Genomic DNA, 26693 nt, shown 5'->3' on the forward strand with positions numbered 1-26693 from the left:
GGGTGAAACAATGATGATGAAACTTGGTGATTTGCCCCAAGTAAACATGATTGTTGACGTTTGTCTGTATTGGGACTAGCGCATGCCTACCCACGGGTGGATCCCGTGATTTCCTGTTTGTCTTATTTGACTTTGGGTGATCCAGTTTGTATGATCATCAAACATCAATTGTGAGCGCGTCACATTCCAATGGCCTATTCGTCGCGACCACCTTCCATGCTTCCTGGGGGGCTTCGTCAGCCCCAGCCCTCCTCGGCTCTATCCACCCGCATTGCCGCCAAAAAGGCTGAGCTGGAGAACCTGCGGCAGCTCCGTGATCTGAGTGGGACCCTCGCCATGCAAATGCAGGCGCTTGAGAGCAAGATTGCCACGTTGAAGGATGGCACTGAAGGTTGTTTGTCCTAATCTGCCCGGCTGAGTGTCGCCCGACTAATCTGTTTCCCAGCTGTTGCATGCGTTCTTGCCAATTGGGATAATGTTCTCCGCGCCATTAGTCTCGCCTCCAGTAAGCTTGCGCGATAGGGCTTATCAGCGATTACATTCCACTAACACCGATGCAGAGAAAGCTGGTGGGCTTCACCCGGATCAAACCGAGGACCTAAATGATTCTACTTTACCAGCCACCTTGGTTCGCATCCCCGCTCAGAGTGAATGAAACTTCCGCCATTACGATACACACGGCAGTTACGAATCATTCTTTTACACGCGCGTCTTGAAAGTTTCCTCCCCCTCCTCCGATCTCATAAGGGTTCATGGTGAAAAGGGCAAGATAAGCGGCCATTTAAAGCGAAAGCCCCTTTTGCATGGGGAGATCTTCTACCAGGATTATCTCATAGGGTCATTCTCTCGCACGCTCCTCTTTGTCTTCTCCATTTCCCTCATACATTTCCCTTTATCTTCCCCGCATTTTTGGGAGGGGAAATGAATTCTCGCGTGACCCCTGTCAAACCAGCTGCAGCTAAGTTTATCATGGTGCATGGAACTAGTTTTAAGTAGATTCTAGGAGGGATCAGCCAGTAATCGAGAAAGGAAAGGTCTGATTCGTTCATGTCCCTACCAGTGATCAGGCACACGAAATGAACGCTCAGACCTCAAAGGTGCAGATGACGGGCTTGAGACCATTGGACTGGACCAATGATGCCCGGATTGAAGTGGAGACCGTCGATGGTTGCCCCTTCCAGGTTCCTGCAGCTCGCATAATTCCCTCTTAAAACGTTGTTGGCGAGTTTTCTTTTCGTCCTAAGCGCCCGAGCCACGACATAATGGCCCCCGCAATGCATCATCTTGATAGGTCCTTGTGGCATGTTATGCGAGCTGATGCTGTTATATTTCATCTTCAACCTCTCTTCCTTTAATATCCACATATCCTCTCTTTCACTCTCACTCTCATACACACATCATGTCCACGGAATGGTCTCTAGATTTCTGTCTGGCCTGTGATCGGCAGACTCTCGGAGGCCCTTATTGTTCTCAATCATGTCGTCTAGCTGAGTTGGATCGTCCGACTCCCGACGATGACTCGCAGTCTTTCCACAAATCCTCCCACTCACGGTCCTCTACTCTCGACTCTGAGCCTGAAACTCGATCGGCTCGCAGTCTATCCTCGTCTTCCTCTCAAACATCTCTCTCGTCACTACGGAGCCATGCTTCCAGTACCACCTCCGATCACCTACAAGACGAGCTACGAGATTATGCTAGCTCCTTCGATCCAGTGCGAGACCTCAAGCGACGGTTGACAACCTCCTAATACCGACTTTAACCTTTATCATCTGCACATGGTAATCGATCATCTACTTCAGCGACTCATTGCATCATTCGAGGGGAAAAACCAACCAGGCGTCAATGCTTCCCAAAATTAAAAAAAAACCCAATTTGGAAAATGGGATATTATCGGATCTATTCTCGCTCTTCACGAACCCCCTATACCCTTGTCTCCTTTGACTCTTTTTATATAATACTCACTTTGTGATTCTGTGATACTGTGATATATTGGCGTTGGATTTAGTGGCATCATACACCGGGACTGTTCCATGAGAACTTGGGAAATTGGCATCTCTGGATTTTTGTGATTTTAACTCCCCTGCAAATACAGAATGTAGAATTATCATGAAGAATGGGACAATCATGCGTCACTGTAGCGCTTGTATACAAGTGGGGATGCCAAAATTCATGCTCCACTGATCATCCCATCCTTTCTCACGTCGCCACGTCTCGTCAGTGGCTCTTATCAGTGCGCCACCGCTTTGCCCAAGGCAGTCACGTTTTTGGGCACGAACCGCACCTTGTACCGTTGGGGGATGGCCACCAGACTGGTGGGGTCCGAGTTCCCACGGACCGGATGCCAGTCAGTGTCATCGTGCGGTTCAATCCGGAAACTGTTCAGGGTCCGCATGAAGACCAGATAGAGTTCTCGGTTGGCCAACAAGGAGCCGGCGCACATGCGGTAGCCCATGCCGTAGGTAAACATTGGCGCGTCGGGCTGCTCCAACCACCGCTCCGGTCGGAACTCTTCCGGGTCTGTCCACACATCGGGATCTGCAGATTCCAACGTTAGCGTGCTGACGACGGATCATGGTGCATTCAACATTACCCATGTTGCAGGCCCAGGCATTCAGAAAGAATACGGTGCCCTTGGGGATCACTATTCCCTGATAGGTGATCTCCCGGATTGACGTTCGGGGCAGCGCCAGGCGAAGAACTGTGAAGTATCTACAAGAAAATCACAGAATTGGTCAGACTTGAGACGTGGAATCTTTCTCATTCTCCATGAACAGACTCACCGGAGACACTCCCGAACTAACGCAGCAACGTAGGTACACTTCTGATCATCATCGGCCGAACACATGGGCTCATCCTGGCCATACATCTCCTGGATCGCTTTGGCGGCCTTGTCCTGCACATCGGGGCGTGTGGAGAGCAGACCAATACTCCATGCGACGAGGGTGGTGACGGTATCCAGACCCCCGGAGAGCATGGTGAGACTGATTGAGGTGAGTTCTTCCGTGTTCAACTTGGCTTCTTTGTCCAGGATCACATTGGCCTGGATGCAGGGCGTGTGGGTACCCTTTTCCATCCGATCATCCAGGTCTCGGTTGAGGGAGCCCAGGTACTTGTCTCGACGAATGCGCATCTCTGCTGCCTTCTTCGAATTTCTGCTAAAGGGGTCCAACCGGAGGAGAGGGATATAGTCCTGCAAATTTCCCGTGGTACTTCGGAATCTACTGATTTCTTCTTCCACATGGGTGATCTCATCAAACAGTTCAGACTCTTGCGACGCCACCCGTACTCCCCAGTTGAGCGTCAAGGCTAGACTCAGACTCAGGCGCTGAATCATGGGCATGGGGTCGACCGGCGTCGCACCACCCTTTCCATACCGGAACAATTCTTCGACAAAGGCCTTTGATTCGACCTCCAGATGGGAGACATATGAATCAACCGAAGGTCGATTCAGGGCGGAGGCGGCACCCTTACGGCGGCGCTTCAGAGAGTCACTGTAGGGTGAAGTTCCGATGGTGGTACCGGCAGTATTTGAGACAATCTATTAGGCGCAACGGGGCACGCACCAATAGGCACCCCCTCAGCGGTTAGTGCATGAGGATGATGAGAGAGGTTTCTGATCAAGACTCACCTTGTGGAAAGTATAGAACTCTGGCCGCGAGCTTAGTGCCTGGGCATTTTGGCCAAAGATCACCTTGGCAGACGCAGCCGAGTTCACCACGACCACTGGAACGTTCCCCAGCTGAATCTGATAAACGGCACCAAATTTCTTGGACCAAATTCGATACTGCTCGGCCGCATTAACTCGAATCTGAGCCAGATTCCCAATCAGCGGCAAACCCCGGGGGCCTTTCATGCCCTTGACACGGGCCGATGCCCGAATAAACTCGTTGAGGATCACATAGAGGAAGGGTAAGAAGAAAGCCGTGATCGCCAAGGACTGCCCTGGGTTGTGGATCACTAGCTTCTGCAGGGCCAACAGGGTCGATACGATGGCCATGGTGTGCAGGTGTTTGATGTATTGGCTAAGACGGTCATGGCCTCCTATATAACTTTTCTCCCCGCATATATGGTCGGCTGTTTACAGTGGAACATTTCCGTACTCAGACTTCATTGTTATGCTAGAGCATCTAGGTCATAGCTGGTCGCATAACTGAAAGTTTTGGTTGGTCAACCCCACACTTTCCCCAGCTCGCAACTGTTCAAGCCGAGTTACCGCACGGAATTCCTCCGCGTTTTCGGAAATAGTGCGCGGTCCTTTAGTCCACTTAAATGAGTGAAGGTATGAGTTTTCTTCCAGAATAACTTTATTTTTCTCTAATGACTTTCAATGTCGGGCTTGTGTCGTCGCGGTATGTTCTAGTACTCTGTCCATCTAGTACTGTTGTATATATATCGCCTATTGATAACAACATCCATGGATATGATCAAGTGGTTTCTACTTCTTGGTCATGACTCTGTATGTCCCCCCTGCAGAGCAAAGAAGTTGCAGAATTGTCTGTGCGCGCTAGATGCATGCGATATCGATGCCAATTTAATAGTACATAGAGTCCAAAAAATAGTAAGATATATACAAAAAGGGGGACAATTCATGTGGAGCCACTGATCCGCCTGGAGTCCACTGTCTCCTATTCAGGGTCTTCAGATGAAAGACGCCTCTGGCTTTGACTTGCGTCAAAGTGGACGTCCCTAAGGGGCACAGGAAAAAGAAAAAGAAAGTATTAGTGTAATGGAGCTAGTGGATCAGCGTCTGCTCCACACGTCGAGCTTTCTTGTGGCCCGTGGGCCTGTACTACACTTGTTCTCCACTTAATGAATCATGGAATGTCCCTGGCATTCCACAGGGGGGGGAAACGTGGGACACCAGAACGGGAACCTGATATTTGCGATGACTCCCAGGGTGAACCGGGCAGGGCAAAAGGGGAAACTTGGAGAAACCGAGCACTGAGCTCATGAGTGGAGCCAAGGGTGATGGGGCCGCGATCAAGTGGATCGGAGCCGCAAGTCAGCTGCTCATGCAGAGATTTGCATTTTTAAATATAGCCTGGTGACATGGTGATATGTTGATATATTGATATAGTGAAGTGCGAGGATAGGTAATCCGGTCGAATATAGAGGTATCATGCATCGTAAAAAAAACCTGTTGGTCACATGTAGCGGAGTGGAAATCCGAATGTCACTGTTCAGGCTTTTGATTGGTGGGAATTCACCACTCCTGCTCTGCTCCACCGAAATGACGCAGGATTGCCATTGAATGTGAACCGGTTTGCGGAAGGTATAGCGACGTGGTCTCGATCTGTACGCAGATCCTGCCTGGAATTCAAAGCCAAACTTATCTCGTATATCTTGCCCCAAGCCTCCTTTTTTTCCCTTCCCATTCTCACTTCCCCCCTTTCCTCGACTCTCTCCCCTTCCCACCCCATTGACATCAGTCCAATTGGGACAGAAGCTTAATCTCCCGTTAATATCCATTCGAATCATACCCGCGGATAATGGCCGCTCGTCACTCGCGCAGGTTTCTGCGACCGCTGCTGTATACCTCGGCCGCCGCTGCCGCCGGAGCCGGCGTTCTCTACATCTCTTACCGTCCACGCAACATCCCCGGTCTCGAGGCCCCTGCGGTACCCCCGCCCGGTTACCATGAGGGCAAATTGGTGCCCCCGAATTTCCCCACGATCAAATCGCGTATCGAGCAGATTAAAGACTTGAAGCGCAGCCAGGCGGAGGAGGAGTCCTACGACCTGCTGGTCATTGGTGCGGGTGCAACCGGTGCTGGCATTGCTCTGGATGCAGCCACCCGAGGATTAAAGGTCGCTGTGGTGGAGCGAGATGATTTCAGTGCCGGTACCAGTAGTAAGAGCACTAAGCTCGTACACGGTGGTGTGCGATATTTGGAGAAGGCGGTTTGGGAATTGGATTACAACCAGTCAGTTGGCCCCTGAGAGTCCAACAAAACAAGGTGGAGGTGTGGTTCGCTGACAAGCTGCATTGCATCAAACAGATACAAGCTAGTGAAGGAGGCGCTCCGAGAGCGCAAGTATTTCTTGAACACAGCCCCCCATCTCTCACAATGGCTACCTATCATGGTACCGCTCCAGAAATGGTGGCAGGCTCCTTATTTCTGGGCGGGTTGCAAGGCTTATGATTTCTTGGCTGGTTCCGAGGGTATTGAAAGCTCATACTTCTTGACCAAGAGTAAGGCGATCGATTCCTTCCCCATGCTCAAGCGCGACAATGTCGTTGGAGCAATGGTCTACTATGGTGAGATGAACCCCCTGATCCCTCTCCGCAGAACGTCGCGATGGAGAGACTGACTGGATCTGCAGATGGTGCGCACAACGATTCCCGAATGAATGTATCACTCGCCATGACTGCTGCCCTCTACGGCAGCACGGTTGTGAACCACATGGAAGTCACCGGGCTGACCAAAGATGCCTCCGGCAAGCTCAATGGAGCTCGCTTGAAGGATGTGATCCCGGGCAAGGATGGTGAAGAGGCTCAGGAATTCACAATTCGCGCCAAGGGTATTATTAATGCAACCGGTCCCTTCACGGACTCAATCCGCAAGATGGACGAGCCCGAGACCAAGGAGATTGTGGCCCCCAGCTCCGGTGTGCACATCATTCTCCCTGGATACTACAGTCCGTCCAACATGGGTCTGATTGACCCATCTACCTCCGACGGTCGTGTCATCTTCTTCTTGCCCTGGCAGGGCAACACCATTGCCGGTACCACCGATGCCCCTACCGAGATCACTCCTCACCCCGAACCCTCTGAGAAGGACATCAACTGGATCTTGTCGGAGATCCGTGGCTACCTCGCTCCCGACATTAACGTTGATCGAAGCGATGTCTTGGCTGCGTGGTCTGGTATCCGCCCCTTAGTCCGCGACCCCAACAAGACCAGCTCTCAGGCGCTGGTTCGCAACCACCTGATCTCTGTTTCCCCCTCCGGATTGTTGACCTGTGCCGGTGGTAAGTGGACCACTTACCGCCAAATGGCGGAGGAGGCGGTGGATGAGGCCATCGATGTGTTCAAGTTGAAGCCCGGTGAGCCGGTCGCGGTTCCGGACATCAGCGGTGTCGGTGGCAGTGGCTTGGTCGCGGATGGTGCTACCCTGGACGGCAGCTGCCAAACACACCAGGTCCGCCTGATTGGTGCCCACGGTTTCTCCAAGACCCTCTTCATCAACCTCATTCAGCACTATGGCCTAGAGACCGACGTTGCCAAGCACCTGACGGAATCGTACGGTGACCGTGCCTGGCAGGTCGCGGCTCTCTCTTCGCCTACCAATGCTCGCTTCCCCGTGCGCGGTCAGCGCATTTCGGCCCTGTACCCCTTCGTGGATGGTGAGGTCCGTTACGCCATCCGTCACGAGTACGCCCAAACTGCAGTCGATGTTATTGCCCGCCGTACCCGTCTGGCTTTCTTGAACGCCGAGGCCGCTCTGGAAGCCTTGCCGACCGTCATTGACCTGATGGCCGAGGAATTGAGCTGGAGCAACCAGCGTAAGGAGTCGGAATGGAAGGACTCCATGTCTTATCTCCGTTCGATGGGACTTCCTAAGAACTTCCAGAGCTTGTCTCGCGAGGATGTTCAGAATGGCCGTGTCCAGGTTCTTGATGAGATTGAGCACAAGGCCGTGATCCGAACTGGTAAGCTTGAACCCTCATAGTCTCTGCGTGTCGTTCATTATATTGACAACCTCTTAGAACCACCAGCGGATATTCTGAAGAGTGATGCTGTCACTTACCCGATCGTCCCCAGCCCCGAAGCTGCATCCCTCAACAAATAGACGTGAAATAATAGAACCGGCTTTGTACAAATAGAAATGTCACTTTATTTTCGCAGCGGTCCTCCTGACGCCAGTGGTATATGAATTATACGATAATGATGCAAGGCCCTCAGTGCCTGTGTAGTAAACTCCCTCCTTTGTCTCTGTGCGGCTTTCATCTTGCTGATAGCAAAGATTATCTTGCAATCAGAAACCCAGCTTGTGATACTGGGGTGAAAGACGATGATAAGTCTCACCTTCCCTGACCGGGGAATGGTGCTAACGCATATGCTTTGCAAGTGTCTGTGCCATGGGTCCCGTTCGCTATCTGAGATAATGGTCGATGCAAATCCACAGCATGGCAGATGCTGAAGATCTTCTGATAGGCATGATATATTTTTCTCATGAAAGTTCTCGCGGCGCATGCGAATTGTACCATTCTGTATGCATCTATTGGGGCGCTTGTGGCATTCGTCCTAACTCCCTGCCTAGCACTTCCATCCTACCTATCGGGCAGGTTTATGAGCATCACTATGACTGTGTTAGTGGTCATGACCGGATTTCATCTTGGTTTGGCTTTCCCTCACCTGCAGCTCCATCAGTTCCTATAATAATCTATATCTGCCATGATATTGCCAACATTACCGTCGCATTTGCCGATTATGTTGCCCTCTCCACTCTCTTCTCCGAATTTAGAGTAGTCAAAGGTCTCCCCAAAGCCCTGGCATATCTGCAGACTTGTGAAGTGATCCTATATAAGGTCTCAGCAATCGCCCTCTATTTCTCTGTGGGCAATGACATCGTCGACCCCTGTCCACGGCTCCGTGGGAAAAGTGTTTCGTAAGGTCTCCACCACTCACCAAGTTGCAATGCCAACGGTAACGGGTCTAGAAGCTAGAGTCCCTAGCAGATCATTAACTAGATCATTCTCGGCTTTTGTTGGGGGGTGGGTATCTGCCCATATTACAGTCAAGGTCATCTACGTTCTTGCGTTTTGTGGTACTAAATCCATGCATCCCAAATCTTCTACAGCTCGAGACACATAGTGATCTATCTCTTTTCGTGTTCTCATTGTTCATGGCTGGGGGCACCAGAACCCCCGTTTTCAAGAATGTGCTCAGCCTGGTGTGTTCTGCCTGCTTCGGCCCATGGTCCTTCAACTAATGATCTCTATAGGGCTCACGATCTGTCATTGGGGTTTCATTCAATCTTCCACGCATGTTCTGGCTTGACGCAAATCGGAATTATGTTTGATGCGGAGACAGATGATAACATTCTTCGGCAACCTATACTTATTCTGACATTGATCATTGTGAGTACCAACGGGCCCCAGTAATTCTGATATTGACAGCAGTCAGTGCATCATCGGTCTTTTTTGCTCCCTTTGACCCATTTACCAGAATTTACGTAAAGCAATGGGTGGCACTTGCTATGCAACCCATCTCCTTTCGTGAGCATCTGTCATTCAAGCTTTCAACAGGAGGAATATCCAATTAAACTCAAAGATCAAAAGTTTAAATCCTTCCGTTCAATCCAATATCGGGGCTTAACCCAGGATTCTCGGTGTGGCCTATTTGTCCCTTGGTATACCACAAAGCATGTAATCATGACTACCTACTTGACGCACCGTTCAACTCCTATACCAAATCTCCAAGTAACTCCTTGACATCTATAGAAACAAATACATTAATATACAGGTCAAACCGAGCAATCTTCAGAATCAGGCCACTAGGTCCCAGGTCAAAAGTACCATAGTACGATTTTCCCCATTTTTCCCAGAACCAGTCGGAGAATTGCTAAGGGGTCCATGCAGCGTCACACGCTCTCCACCCAATCCTGCCAAATTAATGATTCCGGTCTTTTTCGACTTTCCCCCCATCCATGTCCCAGGAAGATACTTCAAATTAGTCCCATGCGAAGATACCCGGGAATGCATGTGGTCCCAACTGGGAGGATTGTATCATGCATATATACCCCAAATCCCGCTGGAAGCGCAACGGCCTGCATGCTTTCCCAACCAAACCCCTCCTTTATAGGCGAGCTGGGACGGGGGCGATCCACCCGGGGGAAACATATCCTTGCTCCACCTAGAGTCTCCCATTCATAGCCAGCGGAGGACCCCTGCACTGGCTTGGGGAGAAACTGTCGGTGTAGTAACAGTGACATGGAGAAATGCATTTAACAAAGCCGGACAAACATCGCTTGATTTGTCTGGGTACTGACAGAGGGCCAAGCAGTCAACGTCACTGCAACCCTCTCGACTGGATTGCGCAGATGTACCCATCTAGGACCCAATGCAATGTCACGGAGCTGCCCTGGCCTATTCAGCTGGTATATTCAGCTTGCCCGGTTATTTCTTGGCGCCTTTGGAGTCATGGAAACTGTTCCAATATCGATTCACGACTCGCTGAGTGATCGACTCGTGGTCGACCCGATAGCGGCCTAGAAAATAATTGAACAAGGCGAATTCATCTGGAGTCAAGATAATGGTGTCTTGTTCCGCTTGGATCCGGGTCCATAGCTCGGCGATGGCGGCCTCCAGAATTCTAGAGGTTGAAGCATCCACAGGCGCTTCAGCTGTGCGGGCGCGATCCAAGGCTGTTCGGATGCTCTGATCTTGGGACTCGGGCATGGCGAAAGATGGCTTTCCTCCAATGCTGGGAAGAGCCGGGATTTTTAGGATACACCCAGGGCGAAAGTAAAGACAGAGGTAAAATCCAACATGCGACCAAGCAGGAAAACCCGAGTCTTTTCAATCATGAAATGGAAACAAAGTGGAGCCCCGAGAGGAGGGGGGGGGAAAGAGAGAAAGGGGGGGTGTGTGAGGGACCCGGCTCAGTAAACCCGAGATTATCACTGTGTCAAGGTTCGGAGGACCTATGAGTTTAGTACTTATACTCGCACAACGGCCTTCATGCCGACGAGAACGGGAAAAATAAATTGTAGAAAATAAATAGGGCCGTTAAATCCAGAATGAAGCTGAAGTGGGGTCCATAGAACGGGTTCGGCCGTAGAAGAGCGTTTACACTGGCGTAACGGTTTCGCGAAATGACATGCTTAGGATCGAACTAAGCCGGGGGGGATCGAGACGAGTCCACGTAGTCTGGTCTCTGATTCGTTCATTTGGGAGGGTTCAAGGGTAAGGCATATCGCTTAAGCCCATTAGATTGGAGACGCGACCAATCCAACTCGCAGGAATGGTGCAAAGTCCGGTGCATCAGTTGAGTGGAGAATACTCCACTGCTCTTTGAGGCTCCTAGATTCGGCTATTCCGTGACATTAGATTCTCCTTTCCCATCAGGCCATGGTGACCTCGGCAACTATCATCTCGAGTCAGCTCAAGGTGAAGTCAACTCGGAGATTGCTCCATTGTGTCGGATCTGGTCATCGTCCTCTTCGGGGGCTTTCTCCCTCTCTCCACTATGGATGGGCACCCTGCTCCATCTCGGATGCGCAATCCTAGACCGTTTCAGAATGTCTCGCGTTCCGATCGATGGAGCTTTAAGGTTGGAGCTGGCGAACTGCTTGATCTCCTGAAAACAAGGAAGTTCCGGGAAATGAGGAAATGAGCAGTTGAAAAGTCTATGGCCCCTCACCGGAAGCAAGAGCCCAGACAGGCTATTGCGCCGGAATTGAAGTCCAGTTGCTTGCTCCACAACAAATGCACTGTTTCTTCTGTGGATGAGGAAGAATTCAGGAAGGAGGTTGTGAGAAAGACTCCACATACAACTCTAATACGTGGCTGAACCGGTCCGCTCCCCAAACAAGGAAAAATCGACGGAAATGCTGAGTTGATTCGGTCCACTTCCGATTATCTTCATCTCTTGAAACTGGAGAAGTTTTGTTGCTACTGTCCAAGGATCGCTTCTATAGGGCCTTGGTAGGGTCAATCTGTGATATCTATGCCTATGCAATCATATTGCGTTCCAAGGTTATCATCTATACTTGATATCGAAGTGACTTGAACCACGGGATTGTTCAGGTACAATATATGCAAATAGAGCACCTCAGTAGATCAAATCTCCAATACATTCTAGTACATGCTATCTCATCATTTGTACCGTGCAGCCTTTATCAATCATGATTCCATAGATATTATTCGTATATATCATTGACGTTGGTGGATTAATCATCGGGGCGGAAAGGGCAGATGTTGACAGCTTCCCTTCAATCCCGCTCTCCCTCACCACAACCACCCAGCATGCCTACTCCCTCCACTCAAGGTGCGCGCTCGAATCTCTCCAATCTTGGATCCCCCACTCATACCCTTTCAGGCGCGAAAGCCAAGAAGAACAAGAAGAAGGCCGCGCAAGCCAAGGTGAATGCCGATGCCGATGCCGACGCCGAGTCGGCAGGCGCTCCTGAACAACTCGAGGACGCCACCCAGGTGCGTCATAGATACTCTCCTCTTCCCTTGTAACTCCGTGCTGAGGATTCTAAGGACGATCCTGATGGACCGGACGAGGGAAAAAACCCCTCTACCGATGCCCCTCCACCCGATGGTTGCGCGCTCGATCAGTCTGCCAATGACAACGTATCCGGCGATGTATCTCGAAAGACTGAAGACATCCACCCGGCGGTGACCGAGACCGAGACGGAGCCTGAGCCCAATGACCGTTTCGATGCGCTGGTTCGAGACCGAGACTGCCTACGGGCCGAAGTCACCGACATGCGGAAATCACTGGAGGAGATCCAGACCAAACACCGTCTGGAAATGGAGGCCCTACAGCAGAAACTGGACGATACAGAGTCCAAGAAGGAACAGGCAGAAACCCAGTTCCAGAAGCTGTTGGAGCGGGTGAATATTATCAAATCTCAATTGGGAGAGCGACTCAAGGAGGATGAGGTGCGTGCATCAACTCAATCATTGCTCACTGACTTGCGCACTTGCTCATACCGCCCTTGTAGGAGGAATTGACCCAAGCGCGATCCCAGATCGAGGAACTCGAGGATGAGAATGCAAGCTTAAAGTCACAGCTCGAATCCAAATCAACGGAATTTGCGAACCTCTCCAACGAATCAGCACAGCAAGTTAAAGAGATCGCTACAATTCGAGACCGGACAACCCTCTCCCAGCAGAATTGGCTGAAGGAGCGACAAGAATTGATCGAGCAGGAGTCCTATCTGCAATCCGAGTTTGAACAGGCCAAGGAAGCCATGCACAACTGGGAAGTACTTGCAATGGAGGAACGGTCAATCCGGGAGAATCTGGGCGAGAAGGTCGTTGATCTCGAGGAGCAGCTTGGCAACCTCCGCGATGCCTACGAAAAGGCTACAAATGAACGCGATACCCAGCAATCTACCGTCGACGGTCTGCAACGGGCACTGCAGGAGATCCAATCAGCACGGAAACAGGAGCTCCGTGAGCTGGTAGAAAGCTCAGATACACAGCTGGAGGAGTTAAGAGGATCGCTCCGAGAGGCACAGCAACAAGCCACCGATGCGGACAAGAATATTAAGGCCGCACAAGAAGAATTGGATCGAGTGCGCCCATTCGAGAAGGAGGTGAAAGAGAAGAATCTTCTCATCGGAAAGCTGCGTCATGAAGCAGTCACGCTGAACGACCACCTTACCAAGGCCTTGCGATTCCTCAAGAAGGGGAAGCCGGAAGATAATGTGGACCGGTGAGTCCCCAAGAGCTTGCAAACTCCACACTTTTTCTTCTATGCTGATGTCCCTAGCCATATTGTTACCAATCATTTACTGCATTTTCTTGCGTTGGACCGATCGGACCCCAAGAAGTTCCAAATCCTGCAACTCATAGCAGCCCTCTTGGGCTGGGATGATGGTGAGTTCTTATCCAGTGCTACTCTATCCAACAGTCACTTACGAATGTGTTCAGAACAACGAGAGCAAGCTGGGCTCGCTCGACCAGGTACGTCAAGTATGCCTGGTAAGCTTCGGGTGCCCGGAACTCCCCTACGGACTCCTAGTACACCCAACCTGGCCGAATTCATGGACAATGGAGTCTCTAGCAAGGAAACGCTAGCGGAGCTATGGTCCAATTTTTTGGAGCAGGAAGCAGAGGTGGGCAACCTGAACGCGATGAGACGAGGAAGTCACCCAGGACCTGCTAAATCATAATGTTCTTGGGTCTTGAGTTGTATAGAAACGAACGCTCCAAAATACTTGGTATAGCATTCCGCATAACCATGTCATGTCGTTGCAGGCATTGTTCTCTTATTTTCATGTTTTCCCTGGCTTTCTTTTCTGTGAATCAGATCTCCGTATACATCTGGTAAACAACAACCTCTGGTGATCTATCTTTTCCAAGTTGCGGCAGTACCCTGGACATCAAGAGGTATATGGCCGTCTCGGCATCAGTGCCTGGCTCTCTGCCCAGTTCCAGTTTGCAAAGCGCAGATGTCAACCCCGTTGCCTTTTGGACCAGCTTTACCTGGGGATGACTTGAAAGATCTCTAAACAGCAATGAAAAACAAGGCGGACCAATAAGAGTTTCTTCGGGATAATTAAGGAAACTAAGTACATGGAGGAAACCAGATAGCACAAGCGCTGGATACCAAAAAGACTTTCCCCCGCAACAGAAATGGTAATAAGAAAAAGCCCGAAGTCATGTCAAACGGGAATGAAGACGAAAACAGACGCAAAGGAAAAATGGGATATCTGCAAAGGCCGTCGAAAGGGACAGGTTAATTTTTCAGAATGATGTCCATGACCATTACACATCACTCGCCATCAGGGAATTAATATCCGTTCATGGCCGCACGTTGCGAGTTGCGGCTGAGTTCCCGATCCGCCGAGGGGCTGATGGGACGGCTGCCACCGGTGTGGCCACCAGCAGCGCTGCTCTCCTTCAGAGCCAGCAGCTGCTTGGCACGGAAGGTCTCATAGTGGATTTGGCTGGTGGTTTCCACCAGATCCTGAAGGTGGGTACGGGTCAGGAAGTTGCGCAGGTAGACAAACTCGCAGTGGTTCTCGTCCTCGACGTTGATGACTCCCCAGCGGTTCTGGCGGCCGCGAACCTGCTTGCCGTTGACCACAATGGTCTTCTCACTGCCGACAACCGAGAAGGGAATGATGTCCTGCAAATTGATGGTCAATACCTATGCCCACAGATCATATTTCAAGTCCCCAGTATCCCTGTCTTACCTTAATCTGAGCATTGATAGCCCGCTCCTCATCGTCCAGCTCGCCGTTGTCGTAGGGGTACATCTTCAGGTTGTGGAAGGCGAACTCCTCCTTGATGCGCTCCTTGAAAGCTTGGCGCTCCTCGAGGGTCAGAGAATCGGCCTTGGCGATGACGGGGACGACATTGACAACGTCGGAGAGCTTCTTCAGAACCACAATATCGATGGGCTTGAGGCTGAATGAACCACCATGGATTAGCCGGGGCGTTTTAAATTGGAAGATCGAAGCTTCTGCCCAATTCCAGGAGAGACTCACGCGTGACCAGAGGGCTGGATGAAGAACAAGCAGCAGTGGATACGGGTATCTTGGATATAACGCTCACGCTGAGCTGTGAGCTCCTTGCGAAGGTATGCCGAGTGCTGATCCTTGATGTACTTGACAATGGGGTCCCAGCTGGTGCCATGTTAGCGCGGGAGAATATAGAAAATGTGGGTGGGAGGCTCCGTACCAACGGTCGTTGTTAACCTGATCTCCGTAACCGGGGGTGTCGACGATGTTCAGGCGGAGACGCACGCCGTTTTCCTCGATGACTAGTGAACGTGTGAGCCATTGCGATCTTGCGTCAAAGAAGTTCCTCGTCAGATTGACAGCATACTATGCGAGACCGTCTGGATTTCGGTGGTGGAGCGCACGGGCTCATTGGGGGTAAGACGGCCCTTGGAGTCGATCAGGTGGGACGCGAAGATGGTGTTGACCAGTGTGGACTTGCCCAGACCAGTTTGTCCTATATAAAAGGTTTAGCAATGTTTAAGATAAACCATGTGAGAATGGATCCGCGCGTACCAACACACATCACATTGAACTGGAAACCACGCTTCAACAGCTTCCGCTCAATCTGGGAGGTGATGCTATCGAAACCGACATGGCTGTGGGGGAAGACGGTGGGCTGTTGACCCGTGGCAGAGGTGGTAGCGGCAGCCATTATGGGGGGAGAAGTCAAGTGTCAAAAAGGAATTGCAAGAGAACAAATTAAGATAAACCCCAGAAAGCAAAGCAAGAACCTCAAGAGCAATCAAGGTGAAGCCCCTTAAGTTGTTCTTTCACTATCGACAACTCAGGGGTGGACGCTATTCCTGATTCGGACTAGCGTGGAGACTGCGCAAACCGCGATTTGGTTTCTTTTTGGCTTTGGAACCTCTTAACCACGACGTTCAACAACTCCACCATGGCGTCCCTCTCGCTCTCTCGGGCTCTACCTCAGCTGCCTCGCTTTGGCCTCCTCTCTGCCGCAATCGCCTTACCTTCCATCTCCATCACTGTTCCGCCGCTACTGTCCGATCTCTGGGATTCTGTCCTCCGCGCCGTCCCGAAGAAGAAGACCTCGCACATGAAAAAGCGTCATCGCCAAATGGCTGGAAAAGCTCTGAAGGATGTTCAAAGTCTCAACAAGTGTCCAGGTTGTGGCCAGGTGAAGCGAGCTCATCTGTTGTGTCCCAATTGCGTGAAAGGTACGTGTGTGCGTGTGGAGGGATGTTGGTCGCCATGCCGCCAAGCTCTAGCGATGCATATTGGATTCTCTGTCTCAGAGACAAGAAGGCAAGAAGGGTAAAGCAAGCTGGAATTGGGAAGCTAATGCCGAGAATAGATATCCAGCAATCATGGAAGTCGGCCCAAACCGCATGAATTAGCAATGGTCCCGGATTCTGTGTGGTCGAGTACCAGAGTACCATTGACGCGAACAATGGAAAGATAAAAGAAGAATTGTGTATTTCTAGAGTTGATTTCTCTTATATGTTTTTTTTTGGGATCTGCAGATATAATCTATCTGCTGCATGGCACCTGGCGTCTGGTTACGTGGGGGACAAAGAAAGCTTGTATTATTCCAAAGGTCCGAATGGCCTCCAATCAATTGCGATAATTGCCAATTGACCAACTCTCAGTTCCAGAGTATAATTAAGGAAGATGACCTAGAGTAGATTGTGAAACAATTCTTGTAATCGTGAAGTGCAGACGCATGTCAACTGGGGTCGAAAAGGCGGAATGCGGGCAAAGTCAACCAACGTCATTCCGTAACCGCGGCGATAATCTCGAATCAACCAACTCGAGCATTTTGTTCCAAACAATGGTAATATTCATGAATCTGCTATCTATTCCTAGCTAAAATTCGACAGTCGCGACAATACCTCGCGTGGGGCTCCGCAGACAATGGTGAGTGATGGGATCATCGAATGGTTATCAGGCTGCACAAAAATAAGCTAACCCCTCACCCAGCGCACCCCGTGGATATCTTCTCTCTGGCAGTAACGGACAAGCAGGTCCTGTCTGCCTCGGGTTCCCCGTCTCTCAAGGTGCATTCCACCACTGAGGCAGACTTCCCGTTAGTCCAATCGATCGAAGGAGCTCACACTTTGGGCTGCCACCATGTGGTCACCGATGCCAAAGGCTCCCGCGCCATCAGTGCAGGTTTTGCAGGCGACATCAAAGTCTGGTCTTGCCAGGATGGCCACTGGTCTGCTGATGAGACTTCTTCAGGTACCATTTTCACTTTGAATGAGAGATCTATACTGACCTATTACTAGCCAACCTAGCCAACGTGAGAGTGTGGGCAGTGGCATTGGCCGAGGACGGTCAGTACTTGGCCGGTGTCTCCCAAGATGGCCGAGTTGGAGTATGGGATCTAGGTGCGAACGGGGCTCAAATCCGAGACCACGAGACCAAGGGCAGCTTCGGTACTTGTATCGACCTGGTATGTCCTTGAAGAATGCCCCATCATATCCTCTGCTAACACTTCTAGTCACCCGATGGCCGGTTCATTGCCAGTGGACATGAAAATGGTGCCGTTTACATCTTCAGTACTGAAACAGGCCGCATGCCATTCTCTCTGTCCGGTACGTGGTGCAATATGCTCGGAGACTTCTACAAGACCTAACAAGATATGCAGGCTTGGTGAAGCCAGTTCGATCAGTGGCTTTCTCACCCGGAGGGAAGATCCTGGCAGCAGCTGGAGACTCCAAGGTGATCGTGCTGTATGACACATCCTCCGGGGAACAAATTGCAAACCTTGCAGGCCATGCTGCGTGGGTATTGTCTCTTTCCTGGAGCTCCACAGGGGAGTATCTTCTCAGCAGGTAATATCCATAGGATCCTTTGACCATACGAAGAAGTCTATTACTAACCCGTTTCCGCAGTTCATTTGATGGGAAAGCCAAGGTCTGGTCCATGGATACCAAGATGTGCGTCGCCACCCAATCTGAGACAGAAAAGGCCGTCTGGAGCGTGAATTGGCTGCCCAAGAGCAGCCGGTCCGAGGCCTTTGTGACTGCTGGCGCAAACAGGAGCCTTGCTTTTTACCGCGAGGCTACCGGGGGGTAAAAAAATCGCGTTGCCTTTGCCAGTGGCCTACGAAGGCTTGATGATTTCGGCGAAACGTGGTAATGCTCCATCTTTAAAGCTCATAAATTTCATACCACAGATATCCATACACTCTGAAAATCTATCTTCAGTTCATCGTTTCCACAAATAATTTGCGCATTCGCTTGAGAAATGCGCCAAAGTCTCGGTCCTCATTGACAAGGTCAACCTCGCGCTCCAGAGCTTCACGATTCACCTTTGGTCGGGTGTGAAACACCTCATAATCACGACTGGCGGTTCCTAGTTCAAACCATGCCTCCGCTTCCCAGTCCTTCTCGACTATATGACTGTAGACAAATTTCAACCGGTCCTCTCGGCCTGCTCCCTCAATCCGTAGACAGAGGTAATCCTGCCAGAACTCTAACTCCGGATTGTTGAGCCGAGACTGCGCGTCTAGATGTTTTGCGTGGTTTTTCTGTGCCTCCAATCGTTGGTTGATTGCCTTTCGGGTCTCCGCAATTTGTTGTTTGAGACGGTCTCGCTTGGTGAGTCGAGAGTCGCGCTCCATGGTGATTGAGGAAATGGCCGTGTGCATTTCAGCCGCCTCCGCCGCCTCTTTCTGAAGAGTTTGTTCATGAGTTTGGGATTTGAGGTTCAGAATTTCAATGTCACGTTGTCGCATCCGTTCGTCCTCTATGTTTATCAGTCAGGGAGGGGTCAAAAAGTGGGGTATCACTCAACGCACCTTGTAATTCAGCAAGGTTGATATGGAACTGATTTCGCTCCTCGAGAACTTGTTTGCGCCCTCGTTCAATGAACGCGTCGAATTTCACAGTAAACTGTGCCATGCGATTGCGCAGATCCTCAAATCCAAAGTTGATGCTAGGTAGGGAGTCTGCCATGGATGGCGCATCTGCCGAGGCGAGAGGAGGGCGCATGCCACTCGTTGAGAGCGATGGATCAAATGAAGTCATGTTGGTGTTGATGCGAAGATTATATTGAAGATCGCGTGGAGAGGGAGAGAGTGATCAATGTTTGGGTTGCGGCGCAACGGGAGTCTTATCGTATCGATAAGCACGATAAGGAAAAAAGATTCACCTTCAAGCTTCATCTATAATTCAGACGTCGTTCTTCCCTGCCGACATGATCTGGCCAAGTCTTGCGCACGCAAGCACAGCAAGATCCGATGAAAGACCCGATGGATCTCGAATTTCAGACTACCCTCGGGCCCATCCACTACGTGAAGAAGACCGAATCCTGGAGCTTCCCACGACCGTCAAAAGCCCCATCATTCTCGTATACCGGAGTGACGAAGACGGTGATTCCATCGCCTCCACGGACCTCCAGTCCCGAGCCACTTAATACATCTGATCGACCACAAGGTATCAAACGGATTCTTAAGAAATACCCGGACCTACGTTTAATGCGCTTCCCTTGGAGTCAGCACTACCCTTGGAGTAAGCGCTTCCCTGGGCACTTTCGCGAACTTCCCGAATTGTTGCCAGCGAGCAATGAAAATTACACGTCCCACGTATCTTCACTACTGGACCTAGGGTATGCCGCAATTTTCCCTCCTCGGGATTCCAGTCACATCTCGATCGCAGCGACGGTGACCGGAGAAGGTAGAAATATTATCTCACTGCGCGTCATAGTTGAGGATACTTGGGAGCTGTCGCGTGATAGATCTGCAGTATGTGTGCCAGCCATCAGCGATGAAGAAACGACAGAATGGTCAAGACCAGGAGCTCTGATCCAACAAGTTTGTTTTGCACGGCCGCCCGAGGGCGAGAAACAAGGAACTTTGATGGCTGCTCGCCTTCTTGACTCGACCATGCTATTTCGGCCTCTATATAGGAATGCTCCAGTAGCACCTGCCAACCTCTACCATAGCATTAATCCCAGTTTGCTACGAACGTCTCGTCTTGATGCGAATCCCCTTGTCGAGATACCGATCACATGGACCGGGGGTTACCCGCATGCTGATATGGCATTTAACCCTCATCAAGATAGATTGGCCATCATCGACGTTCAGGGCAACTGGAGTATTTGGGAAATTGAGACCGAACACAAAGAAGGCAAAGCCAATGCATTTGTCGTTGCTGGCCCTAGAGGCTCGATGTCATCACTCGATCCAATAGGGACCGATAATAATAAGCATCGTTGCAGGGGATCCATTCAGTGGGTCAATGCCTCGACAGTTTTGGTTGCTGATCGTCGAACTGCTGTTCTTTTTCATCTGGAAGGAAATGAATCCCGCGCTCTCGAATTGAAATTGAAGAGTCAGCTTGGAATGGAGAGCCTGTTCGAAATGGAGAGCGACAGCGAACTGGAGACCGACGCTGAAATTGAAAGCGATGCTGACATGGAGAGCCAGCTTGAATTGATCCTGGATGTGAAGAAGAGCACCCACCGCACATCACTGTTCTTTATTCTCACATCGACCCGACTTCTGCTCTTCGACATGAGAAATGCAAGGGATGAAGAGGGTAGACCCTTGCCTCTAGAAGCATCCCTGATCTGGCGTTTTGATGGATATGTCTGTGACAGGACTTCAAGGCTCAGTGATTTACTGATCGGAGACTGTACGTATGTCGTTTGTGCACATGAATGCAATGCTGACTGAAACAGATCTGTATCTCGTCTTGTACTCCCGCCGTCGTGAGATGGTTCGAGTATTTCCATACACTGAAACGAAGGGATTTGTCCGTCCAGATTCTTTCTTGTTGAAATTCCAACCACCACTAGACCCGTCTTCTATAGAATCTATAGAAGGCGAGCATTTTGATAACCCGCCCCGTTATTCCACATTCGTGTTTAAAGAAGTCGCTTATTCCCCTGTTGGAATCGCACCCCATCCTGAAATGACTCTTATCAAGCTTTTTTGGGTGGATAAATCTCTCGCCGTGCATGAAACGCTTTTCAAGGGCCCAGCTCAGATGCGAAAGCGCAATGAAGAGAAGGTCAACGGCAATATCCTTCGTGCGAGTAAAAGCCCCTTTGCGAGAGTCTTGAGCCGCATTTACGACGATTTCGTGGTTGACGACTGGAACGAGGATGTAAGGCCTCCCCAGACTAGGGCACGAAAAGCCCGACTGATTAAACCCAAAACTCTTTACGAAGATTTGCGCTGGACTCTGAACTTTACTCCCCTTTATAAACATGCCTTGAAGGGGATTGCTGGCTGTGTTGCTCAGGTCAAGCTTGAACGGTCTCGGCCTAGCTTTGACCGAATTCTTCGTAATTTGGCTAAAACAGCGAATGCAAAACGGCAATGTCAATCTATGTAAGTTCTATTCAAGAGTCAAACCCGATATCCATGACTCACTGATTCCAGATTCCAGATTAGCGGTCGACCAATGTCAAATGATATCGAGCAAAGTATTGATGACACGAAACGGCTCATGTCAATCCTTCTCCCTGAGCACCCCAATCTTACACCCCATCAACCATACATGATTTTAAGGCTTCCATCTTCCGATGTGATTTCAGGCATGCCAGTGGCTTCCCAGGCCAAGCAGTCAAGCCTGGATTTCTTGGAGATTTATGACAAACTCATTGACCAGTGGCTCACCAGTCTCCCACCTACAATACCCTACCGGACGCGTCGGATGAAAGAGAGAATAATTCGTGGCATCGCCCTCGATATGTTCTTGGCAAGAATTATTCAAACTCCCAAGGAGGCCAAGGTTGCGAAATCCTCCAAGGACATGGTTCAGGCCGGACCAGCATCCTCACAGCTTCCTTCAAGCCAAAATACAGAATTGGAGTACAGGAGCTCTCAGCAAGGGCCGGAAAATGAGAAGGCTCCTGCAGACTTCCGTAGTCTTTCTGGATTTATTGTCTTCAAAAAGCCCCGCCCCTTGCGCCAAAAAGTTGTCAACGTGCTGTCCCATTGGCAGGTAGGGGCTGATCCCTCCACTTACAATTGGAGACAAGTCACACAGGCACAGGAGGGTGGACCACCTCAACATCGTGTGCGCAAGAAGCGATCACGGCAATCCCAGTTATCGCAGACGCCGGTCGCCCCGCCATCCCTGCGCATACCCAGTACTCCCCAGATTCGGACCTGGGGTAGTCAGCCTGACCAACGGTTCCCGGCCAGCAGTCAGCCTTCGATTAGTGACAAATTCATGACTCAGACCGAGCGAGGACAATTTGGCGCACGGAAACTGAAGAGTACTAAGAAGAGGAAGCGGGCCGAAGGGTTCTAGCCGATATAATCAAAGATACAAAATTAAAACAGTGTAGTTCTATAATATCATCATTATACCCGTATGTGTATATAGTACGGCGGTTATTTGCAAACCCACTTGAAGCGGGAAAACCAATCGCAGAAATCGCTCAAGGGATGAATCACGATTATAAATCCACCATCTGCTCTTCTTTTTCATCTTTCCTTCCTTTCCAAGCTTGAACGGAACCAACTCCACTTTCTCCATCACCCTCTTTGTGTGTGTTTTTTTTTCTGCCATTTCCTTTTCCCCCGCACTCCCCGCTATCTCTCCAAATCATGTCCGATCACCAATACAAATTCAATGTGTCCATGAGCTGTGGCGGCTGCTCAGGCGCTGTCGAGCGCGTCCTGAAGAAACTCGAAGGTAAAATCACCTCGCTCTGGATCGCGACAAAACTGATCATCTGGTAATAGGTGTCAAGTCTTTCGACGTCAACCTTGAGTCCCAGACAGCGAACATTTCCACCGAGCCTACTGTTTCCTATGATACCGTGCTGGCCGCGATTAAGAAGACTGGAAAGACCGTGAACAGCGGTGAGGCAGATGGCCAGACCATGAGTGTTTGAGAATGATAACACTCCGGGACCATCGGGCAACTACTGGCTTCTAGCCCGCGTCTATGATGTTGATGGATTGGCTACAAGGTTCCTTTTGTTATAAGCGCAATATACCGTTTGCACCCCTTCGGGTTATCATTAACTCTGATATCGATGCTAGTAGATAATCTCGCAAGCCTCTTTCCAAGACCATAGACATTGTGAAGGATTGCATTGTAAAGTCCCACGAACGCAGGCGTTCTAAAAATATGCAGATGGGTATCATGAAATATTGGATGAAGACAAAGGAAGATGCGCCGAAATTCCATGATTCATAGGAAAATATAAAAAAACCCCCCCCCTTTCAGTCCATGACGAGCACAGGCCTTCCATCAGACATAGGATGTTGAGGTGGCTGTGATTCAACTCGTTGCACATAGATAGGGCGGCTTTGTTCCGCCATTTGAAATGTTCGGGGGTCATGCACACGTCTGCGGAGCCAGTTAGTTATAGCGGAACAGGATCGAGAAGGATATGTGCGGCTGGTTGGTTTTCGATTTCAAATAGAAGGCTTACCGCATGGTGCTTAGCCCGCTGCCAGGCCGTCTCTCCCGGGGGGTGGGCACACGTCCGTGAGACTGGCGGCTCCCGGGAATAGTCTCTAGATGGTTGAATGTCTGGTGGTGAGAACTATGCGTCACCCGAGGACTTGGGAGACGTTGCTCGGAAGACGCCCGAGGCTGGTTAAGATCATTGGCAAGCAATGGGTCGGGGTTCCTGGGCCGGCTTGGCTGGAGAAGAATTTCCCCTCGAGTAGATTGAGGTCGTGGGCGTTCAACGAAATAGTCAGCCGGACGAGCCTCGCGAGCATCAACGGAACGAACAAAGCCATCGGCGTACTGTTTCCCAAGGGGAGCATTATGAGCCAGAGGACGGTCACCATTAATACGGGGGTTCCAGGGGGAAGGACGCGATTCCTCAAGGGTGGAGGGACGGCTCTGGTCCATGTGGGGGCTACGATCACCATAGTACGAGCGTACTTCCGGGCGAGGGACATCCGGGGCCGCTCTGAATATTCGATCACCAGCTGTCACCGTGCCACTGGTTCCAGGAGAGGGCTGGAAGGGGTGCATGGGCACATGTCCCAATTGGTCGACGGGACGTACGCGATCCAAGTCCCGTCTAGAATCCAGACTGGTGACATGTGGAGCAAAGAGGCCCGCTTGTCTTTCCCGCAGGTGTCCTACACGCAAAGGCTGCTCCCCTGAAAGGAGATGGTCTCGACGGAGATATTGCACATCCTGTTGACGATGCTCGGGTCCGAGTTCATCGCGGCGATATTGGACCTTTGGCCCTTGTTCTTCAGAGACGGGATTTCCAATGGATCTTGCATTCCACGTATCGGGACGAGAATCAGGCTGGAGACCAGCGTAGTAAGCCAATCTTCTCCTCTTGCAGTTTTGATCATCCGGGCTATTTGGGCCAGATCCACTGCCATGGTCATCTCCTTGTGGGTGAACTGGTGTTACAGAACGGAGCGACATCCTTTTAGTCAAGTGCTCTAAACGGAACTCCGGGCGCCGTTTTTCCAAGGGCCAAGGAGCTTCAATGGAAGGGAGAACATGATCCTGGGCAATTACCGCTGGTCGGACCTGGGAAGGGATCGGAGCTTCAGGCCTAGGACCAAATTTGCTTTCATTGCTCTGTTGCTGTTGCAATTCCGAAGGCCCGCTCACAAACATGGGCACATTGGCACGGTCATTGGGTGGCATGTGACTCCTTTCAAGTCGCGTTGAGTCAACAATCGACTGGGTTTTACCTTGAGGGTGAGTGTTATGAACGTTCCAGCGAGGAGTGGTTTCCCTAAGACGTAACTCATGCGGCTTCTGTGTGATTAGTGCTTGGGGCCTTCCCGTGGGCCCAAACTGGGATAATAGGCGTTCGCCTTCTAGTGGAACACGCCTTTCCAGAGTACCTACGTGACTCCTGCCTGCGAGCAATCGCTGAACCGGTGGTTCCCCGTAGATAGGGCCTGGTATGACTCTGGGAGTGGATTCCATGGGCTTAGGGATTTCCCGGCGCCTGATAGGCTCCGAGCTCTCCTGGGTGACAGCAGGTCGCTTCGCATATAGGGGACTTTGCTGTTCCGGGGAGACGTCACCAAGCCGGGGCTGCTCGGTGCGTTGAACTTCAGCTCGGTATCTATGCAAAGCGCGGTTCCAGGCTTGGTATCTGCTAAATCCTCGTCGATCGATGGTCTTCTGAGCGGGCATTTCGGAGATAATGCGGAAACTAGGCCCCGCTTCCTCGGAGAGATCGCGGTTAGGATCTTGGCTGGTCAAAAGGTCCGCACTTATAGGTTGAGTCTGAATCTCATGGGTCCTGGCTGGGTTCGACAGAAATTCCACGCTGTAGTCCCGTGTGTCGGTAGTGGTCGATTCTTCTTCGATTTCACTGTCCTCATCATCTGATATGACAATGACCTCCCGGAAAACATCTTCCAGGACGGTTTCGCCATTCTCATCATCACCACGCCATGCAACAACCTTGGCCAGGGTGGGTTGCTCTACCGCAGATCTGGCCTCTTGGAATGACCCCTGTTTAAGAAGTCGGTCATAGTCAGTGTAGAGGTGGCGGACATGGGCCACCACTGCTAACTGTGCTCGGCGAGCTAAAGGTAGTTCTGATGCTGTACCGACTTTGCGTTGACCCTGACATCCACGATGTCAGGCCTCCCCGATCTGACCACTTGCGATTGGAGACTTTCAATGAACATACCTTTTGAAATGAAGTTTTGATAATCTGAAATAGATCCTTGTCTGGGACGTTGGGAAACAGATCCTTGATCGCATCTCTGGCCTCTGTATTGATCACTTCTTGGGAAACCTCGGAGTCCGGCGGGCGACGATCACCCACAGTACCAAGTGTATGGAAGGAGACCGCCTTTCCTGTACTGGTCAGATATAGTCCGAGCTCCGAGCATACTGCTGCGACCACCGTGCTGGGGAAATGATAGCCTATGCGGTGGACATGTTGTGAGAGATTGTGAGTGTGCATATGAGGGGTTGTCTAAAATCAATGAGCTGCGTCCTGGAAGCTGGATCCAAGTAAGAAGAGAGGGTGCATCTTACTGAGACTGCATGAATCTGGGAACCTTCTTGCCGACATCGCTCCTTGCAAGCTGTAGTTAAGAGTGGGTTTCCTGCGGGAATGAAAGTATAACCCGTGGGTGCTTTCGCCTCGAAACAGATCTATATGAATTGTTAGGCTTGCTTCCCCCATAACAACATATATTCAGAAAGCCACGCACAACGCTCCGCAGCTTTTTCTTCTCCTGAGTCACCGACTCCATGATAACCTTGTGCTTTCGAGCTCTCCTCTGGATGGCCCGGCTGGGGGCGCGCCAGGCCGCAGCCGAAGCAGCTCTCCTCACAACTCGGGCCATTCTTTTTGATTTCCCACGGTTGGCACTTGATACCACACCACCTGGGAAGTTTCAACACATGGTTCTAGGCCGGAGGGATCGACGCGGAGGGAAGGTCGGAGGGAAGATTGGAGAGCAGGGCGGTCAGGTCATATAAAAACCACCACTTTTTGGTGGTGACCAAGTACAGAGAATCAGATTGAAATGCTGATATAAGATGATTGGAGCCAGCTCATACAAATGAACCGGGGCTTGTCGAAATATTGGGATTTTAAATCTTTCCCTTTT

The 26693-nt window shown here is 50.8% G+C and overlaps 13 protein-coding genes across 13 annotated transcripts; 8 read left to right on the plus strand and 5 right to left on the minus strand.

Annotated features, from left to right (window-relative positions):
- Nucleotides 1-189: 189 nt before the first annotated feature.
- Nucleotides 190-655, plus strand: N7503_001342 (DASH complex subunit DAD2; the record flags this gene model as incomplete). Its single annotated transcript, XM_057060889.1, has 3 exons — nucleotides 190-394; nucleotides 446-505; nucleotides 561-655. The coding sequence occupies 3 exons, from the start codon at nucleotides 190-192 to the stop codon at nucleotides 653-655; spliced, it is 360 nt and encodes a 119-aa protein (XP_056924851.1).
- Nucleotides 656-1399: 744 nt separating this feature from the next.
- On the plus strand, nucleotides 1400-1747 carry N7503_001343 (uncharacterized protein; the record flags this gene model as incomplete). Its single annotated transcript, XM_057060890.1, has 1 exon — nucleotides 1400-1747. The coding sequence occupies one exon, from the start codon at nucleotides 1400-1402 to the stop codon at nucleotides 1745-1747; it is 348 nt and encodes a 115-aa protein (XP_056924852.1).
- A 480-nt stretch (nucleotides 1748-2227) lies between these two features.
- Nucleotides 2228-3997, minus strand: N7503_001344 (cytochrome P450; the record flags this gene model as incomplete). The annotated part of the gene is made up of 4 exons (XM_057060891.1): nucleotides 2228-2535; nucleotides 2591-2709; nucleotides 2781-3538; nucleotides 3629-3997. The coding sequence occupies 4 exons, from the start codon at nucleotides 3995-3997 to the stop codon at nucleotides 2228-2230; spliced, it is 1554 nt and encodes a 517-aa protein (XP_056924853.1).
- A 1391-nt stretch (nucleotides 3998-5388) lies between these two features.
- Nucleotides 5389-7862, plus strand: N7503_001345 (glycerol-3-phosphate dehydrogenase GUT2). The gene is made up of 4 exons (XM_057060892.1): nucleotides 5389-5923; nucleotides 5999-6258; nucleotides 6324-7652; nucleotides 7710-7862. Exons 1-4 carry the CDS (start codon nucleotides 5490-5492, stop codon nucleotides 7790-7792), a joined length of 2106 nt encoding a protein of 701 aa, XP_056924854.1. The 5' UTR covers nucleotides 5389-5489; the 3' UTR covers nucleotides 7793-7862.
- Nucleotides 7863-10121: 2259 nt separating this feature from the next.
- N7503_001346 (uncharacterized protein) lies at nucleotides 10122-10403 on the minus strand (the record flags this gene model as incomplete). The annotated part of the gene is made up of 1 exon (XM_057060893.1): nucleotides 10122-10403. One exon carries the CDS (start codon nucleotides 10401-10403, stop codon nucleotides 10122-10124), a length of 282 nt encoding a protein of 93 aa, XP_056924855.1.
- A 1569-nt stretch (nucleotides 10404-11972) lies between these two features.
- Nucleotides 11973-13855, plus strand: N7503_001347 (putative Golgi matrix protein; the record flags this gene model as incomplete). The annotated part of the gene is made up of 6 exons (XM_057060894.1): nucleotides 11973-11994; nucleotides 12046-12158; nucleotides 12213-12617; nucleotides 12680-13395; nucleotides 13453-13559; nucleotides 13614-13855. The coding sequence occupies 6 exons, from the start codon at nucleotides 11973-11975 to the stop codon at nucleotides 13853-13855; spliced, it is 1605 nt and encodes a 534-aa protein (XP_056924856.1).
- A 620-nt stretch (nucleotides 13856-14475) lies between these two features.
- aspD (septin aspD) lies at nucleotides 14476-15842 on the minus strand (the record flags this gene model as incomplete). Its single annotated transcript, XM_057060895.1, has 6 exons — nucleotides 14476-14814; nucleotides 14882-15095; nucleotides 15176-15313; nucleotides 15369-15450; nucleotides 15516-15644; nucleotides 15704-15842. 6 exons carry the CDS (start codon nucleotides 15840-15842, stop codon nucleotides 14476-14478), a joined length of 1041 nt encoding a protein of 346 aa, XP_056924857.1.
- Nucleotides 15843-16085: 243 nt separating this feature from the next.
- N7503_001349 (mitochondrial 54S ribosomal protein bL32m) lies at nucleotides 16086-16543 on the plus strand (the record flags this gene model as incomplete). The annotated part of the gene is made up of 2 exons (XM_057060896.1): nucleotides 16086-16368; nucleotides 16506-16543. The coding sequence occupies 2 exons, from the start codon at nucleotides 16086-16088 to the stop codon at nucleotides 16541-16543; spliced, it is 321 nt and encodes a 106-aa protein (XP_056924858.1).
- A 439-nt stretch (nucleotides 16544-16982) lies between these two features.
- Nucleotides 16983-18232, plus strand: N7503_001350 (SKI complex subunit WD repeat protein SKI8; the record flags this gene model as incomplete). The annotated part of the gene is made up of 7 exons (XM_057060897.1): nucleotides 16983-16985; nucleotides 17032-17068; nucleotides 17132-17392; nucleotides 17440-17606; nucleotides 17655-17748; nucleotides 17802-17988; nucleotides 18049-18232. 7 exons carry the CDS (start codon nucleotides 16983-16985, stop codon nucleotides 18230-18232), a joined length of 933 nt encoding a protein of 310 aa, XP_056924859.1.
- A 39-nt stretch (nucleotides 18233-18271) lies between these two features.
- N7503_001351 (kinetochore Spc25 family protein) lies at nucleotides 18272-19220 on the minus strand. The gene is made up of 2 exons (XM_057060898.1): nucleotides 18957-19220; nucleotides 18272-18904 (listed from the first exon to the last, which is right to left on the minus strand). Exons 1-2 carry the CDS (start codon nucleotides 19183-19185, stop codon nucleotides 18360-18362), a joined length of 774 nt encoding a protein of 257 aa, XP_056924860.1. The 5' UTR covers nucleotides 19186-19220; the 3' UTR covers nucleotides 18272-18359.
- A 177-nt stretch (nucleotides 19221-19397) lies between these two features.
- On the plus strand, nucleotides 19398-22422 carry N7503_001352 (uncharacterized protein; the record flags this gene model as incomplete). The annotated part of the gene is made up of 3 exons (XM_057060899.1): nucleotides 19398-20793; nucleotides 20840-21494; nucleotides 21546-22422. 3 exons carry the CDS (start codon nucleotides 19398-19400, stop codon nucleotides 22420-22422), a joined length of 2928 nt encoding a protein of 975 aa, XP_056924861.1.
- Nucleotides 22423-22721: 299 nt separating this feature from the next.
- On the plus strand, nucleotides 22722-23011 carry N7503_001353 (copper metallochaperone ATX1; the record flags this gene model as incomplete). The annotated part of the gene is made up of 2 exons (XM_057060900.1): nucleotides 22722-22809; nucleotides 22860-23011. The coding sequence occupies 2 exons, from the start codon at nucleotides 22722-22724 to the stop codon at nucleotides 23009-23011; spliced, it is 240 nt and encodes a 79-aa protein (XP_056924862.1).
- A 334-nt stretch (nucleotides 23012-23345) lies between these two features.
- N7503_001354 (DUF2293 domain-containing protein) lies at nucleotides 23346-26426 on the minus strand (the record flags this gene model as incomplete). Its single annotated transcript, XM_057060901.1, has 5 exons — nucleotides 23346-23472; nucleotides 23558-25692; nucleotides 25760-26050; nucleotides 26113-26232; nucleotides 26292-26426. 5 exons carry the CDS (start codon nucleotides 26424-26426, stop codon nucleotides 23346-23348), a joined length of 2808 nt encoding a protein of 935 aa, XP_056924863.1.
- Between the last annotated feature and the right edge of the window lie 267 nt (nucleotides 26427-26693).

This window comes from Penicillium pulvis (genome assembly GCF_028828015.1).
Source record: "Penicillium pulvis strain IBT 33274 chromosome Unknown contig_12_segment0_segment0, whole genome shotgun sequence".
Taxonomy (NCBI): domain Eukaryota; kingdom Fungi; phylum Ascomycota; class Eurotiomycetes; order Eurotiales; family Aspergillaceae; genus Penicillium; species Penicillium pulvis.

Bases quoted from the DNA above. Each gene is read 5' to 3' on its own strand.
- N7503_001345 (XM_057060892.1), top strand. From the start codon at position 5,490: ATGGCCGCTCGTCACTCGCGCAGGTTTCTGCGACCGCTGCTGTATACC. The intron at 5,924-5,998 runs GTCAGTTGGCCC...TGCATCAAACAG, and splicing joins TGGGAATTGGATTACAACCA to ATACAAGCTAGTGAAGGAGG. The intron at 6,259-6,323 runs GTGAGATGAACC...CTGGATCTGCAG, and splicing joins TGGAGCAATGGTCTACTATG to ATGGTGCGCACAACGATTCC.
- N7503_001351 (XM_057060898.1), bottom strand. From the start codon at position 19,185: ATGACTTCATTTGATCCATCGCTCTCAACGAGTGGCATGCGCCCTCCT. The intron at 18,905-18,956 runs GTGCGTTGAGTG...TGATAAACATAG, and splicing joins CAACCTTGCTGAATTACAAG to AGGACGAACGGATGCGACAA.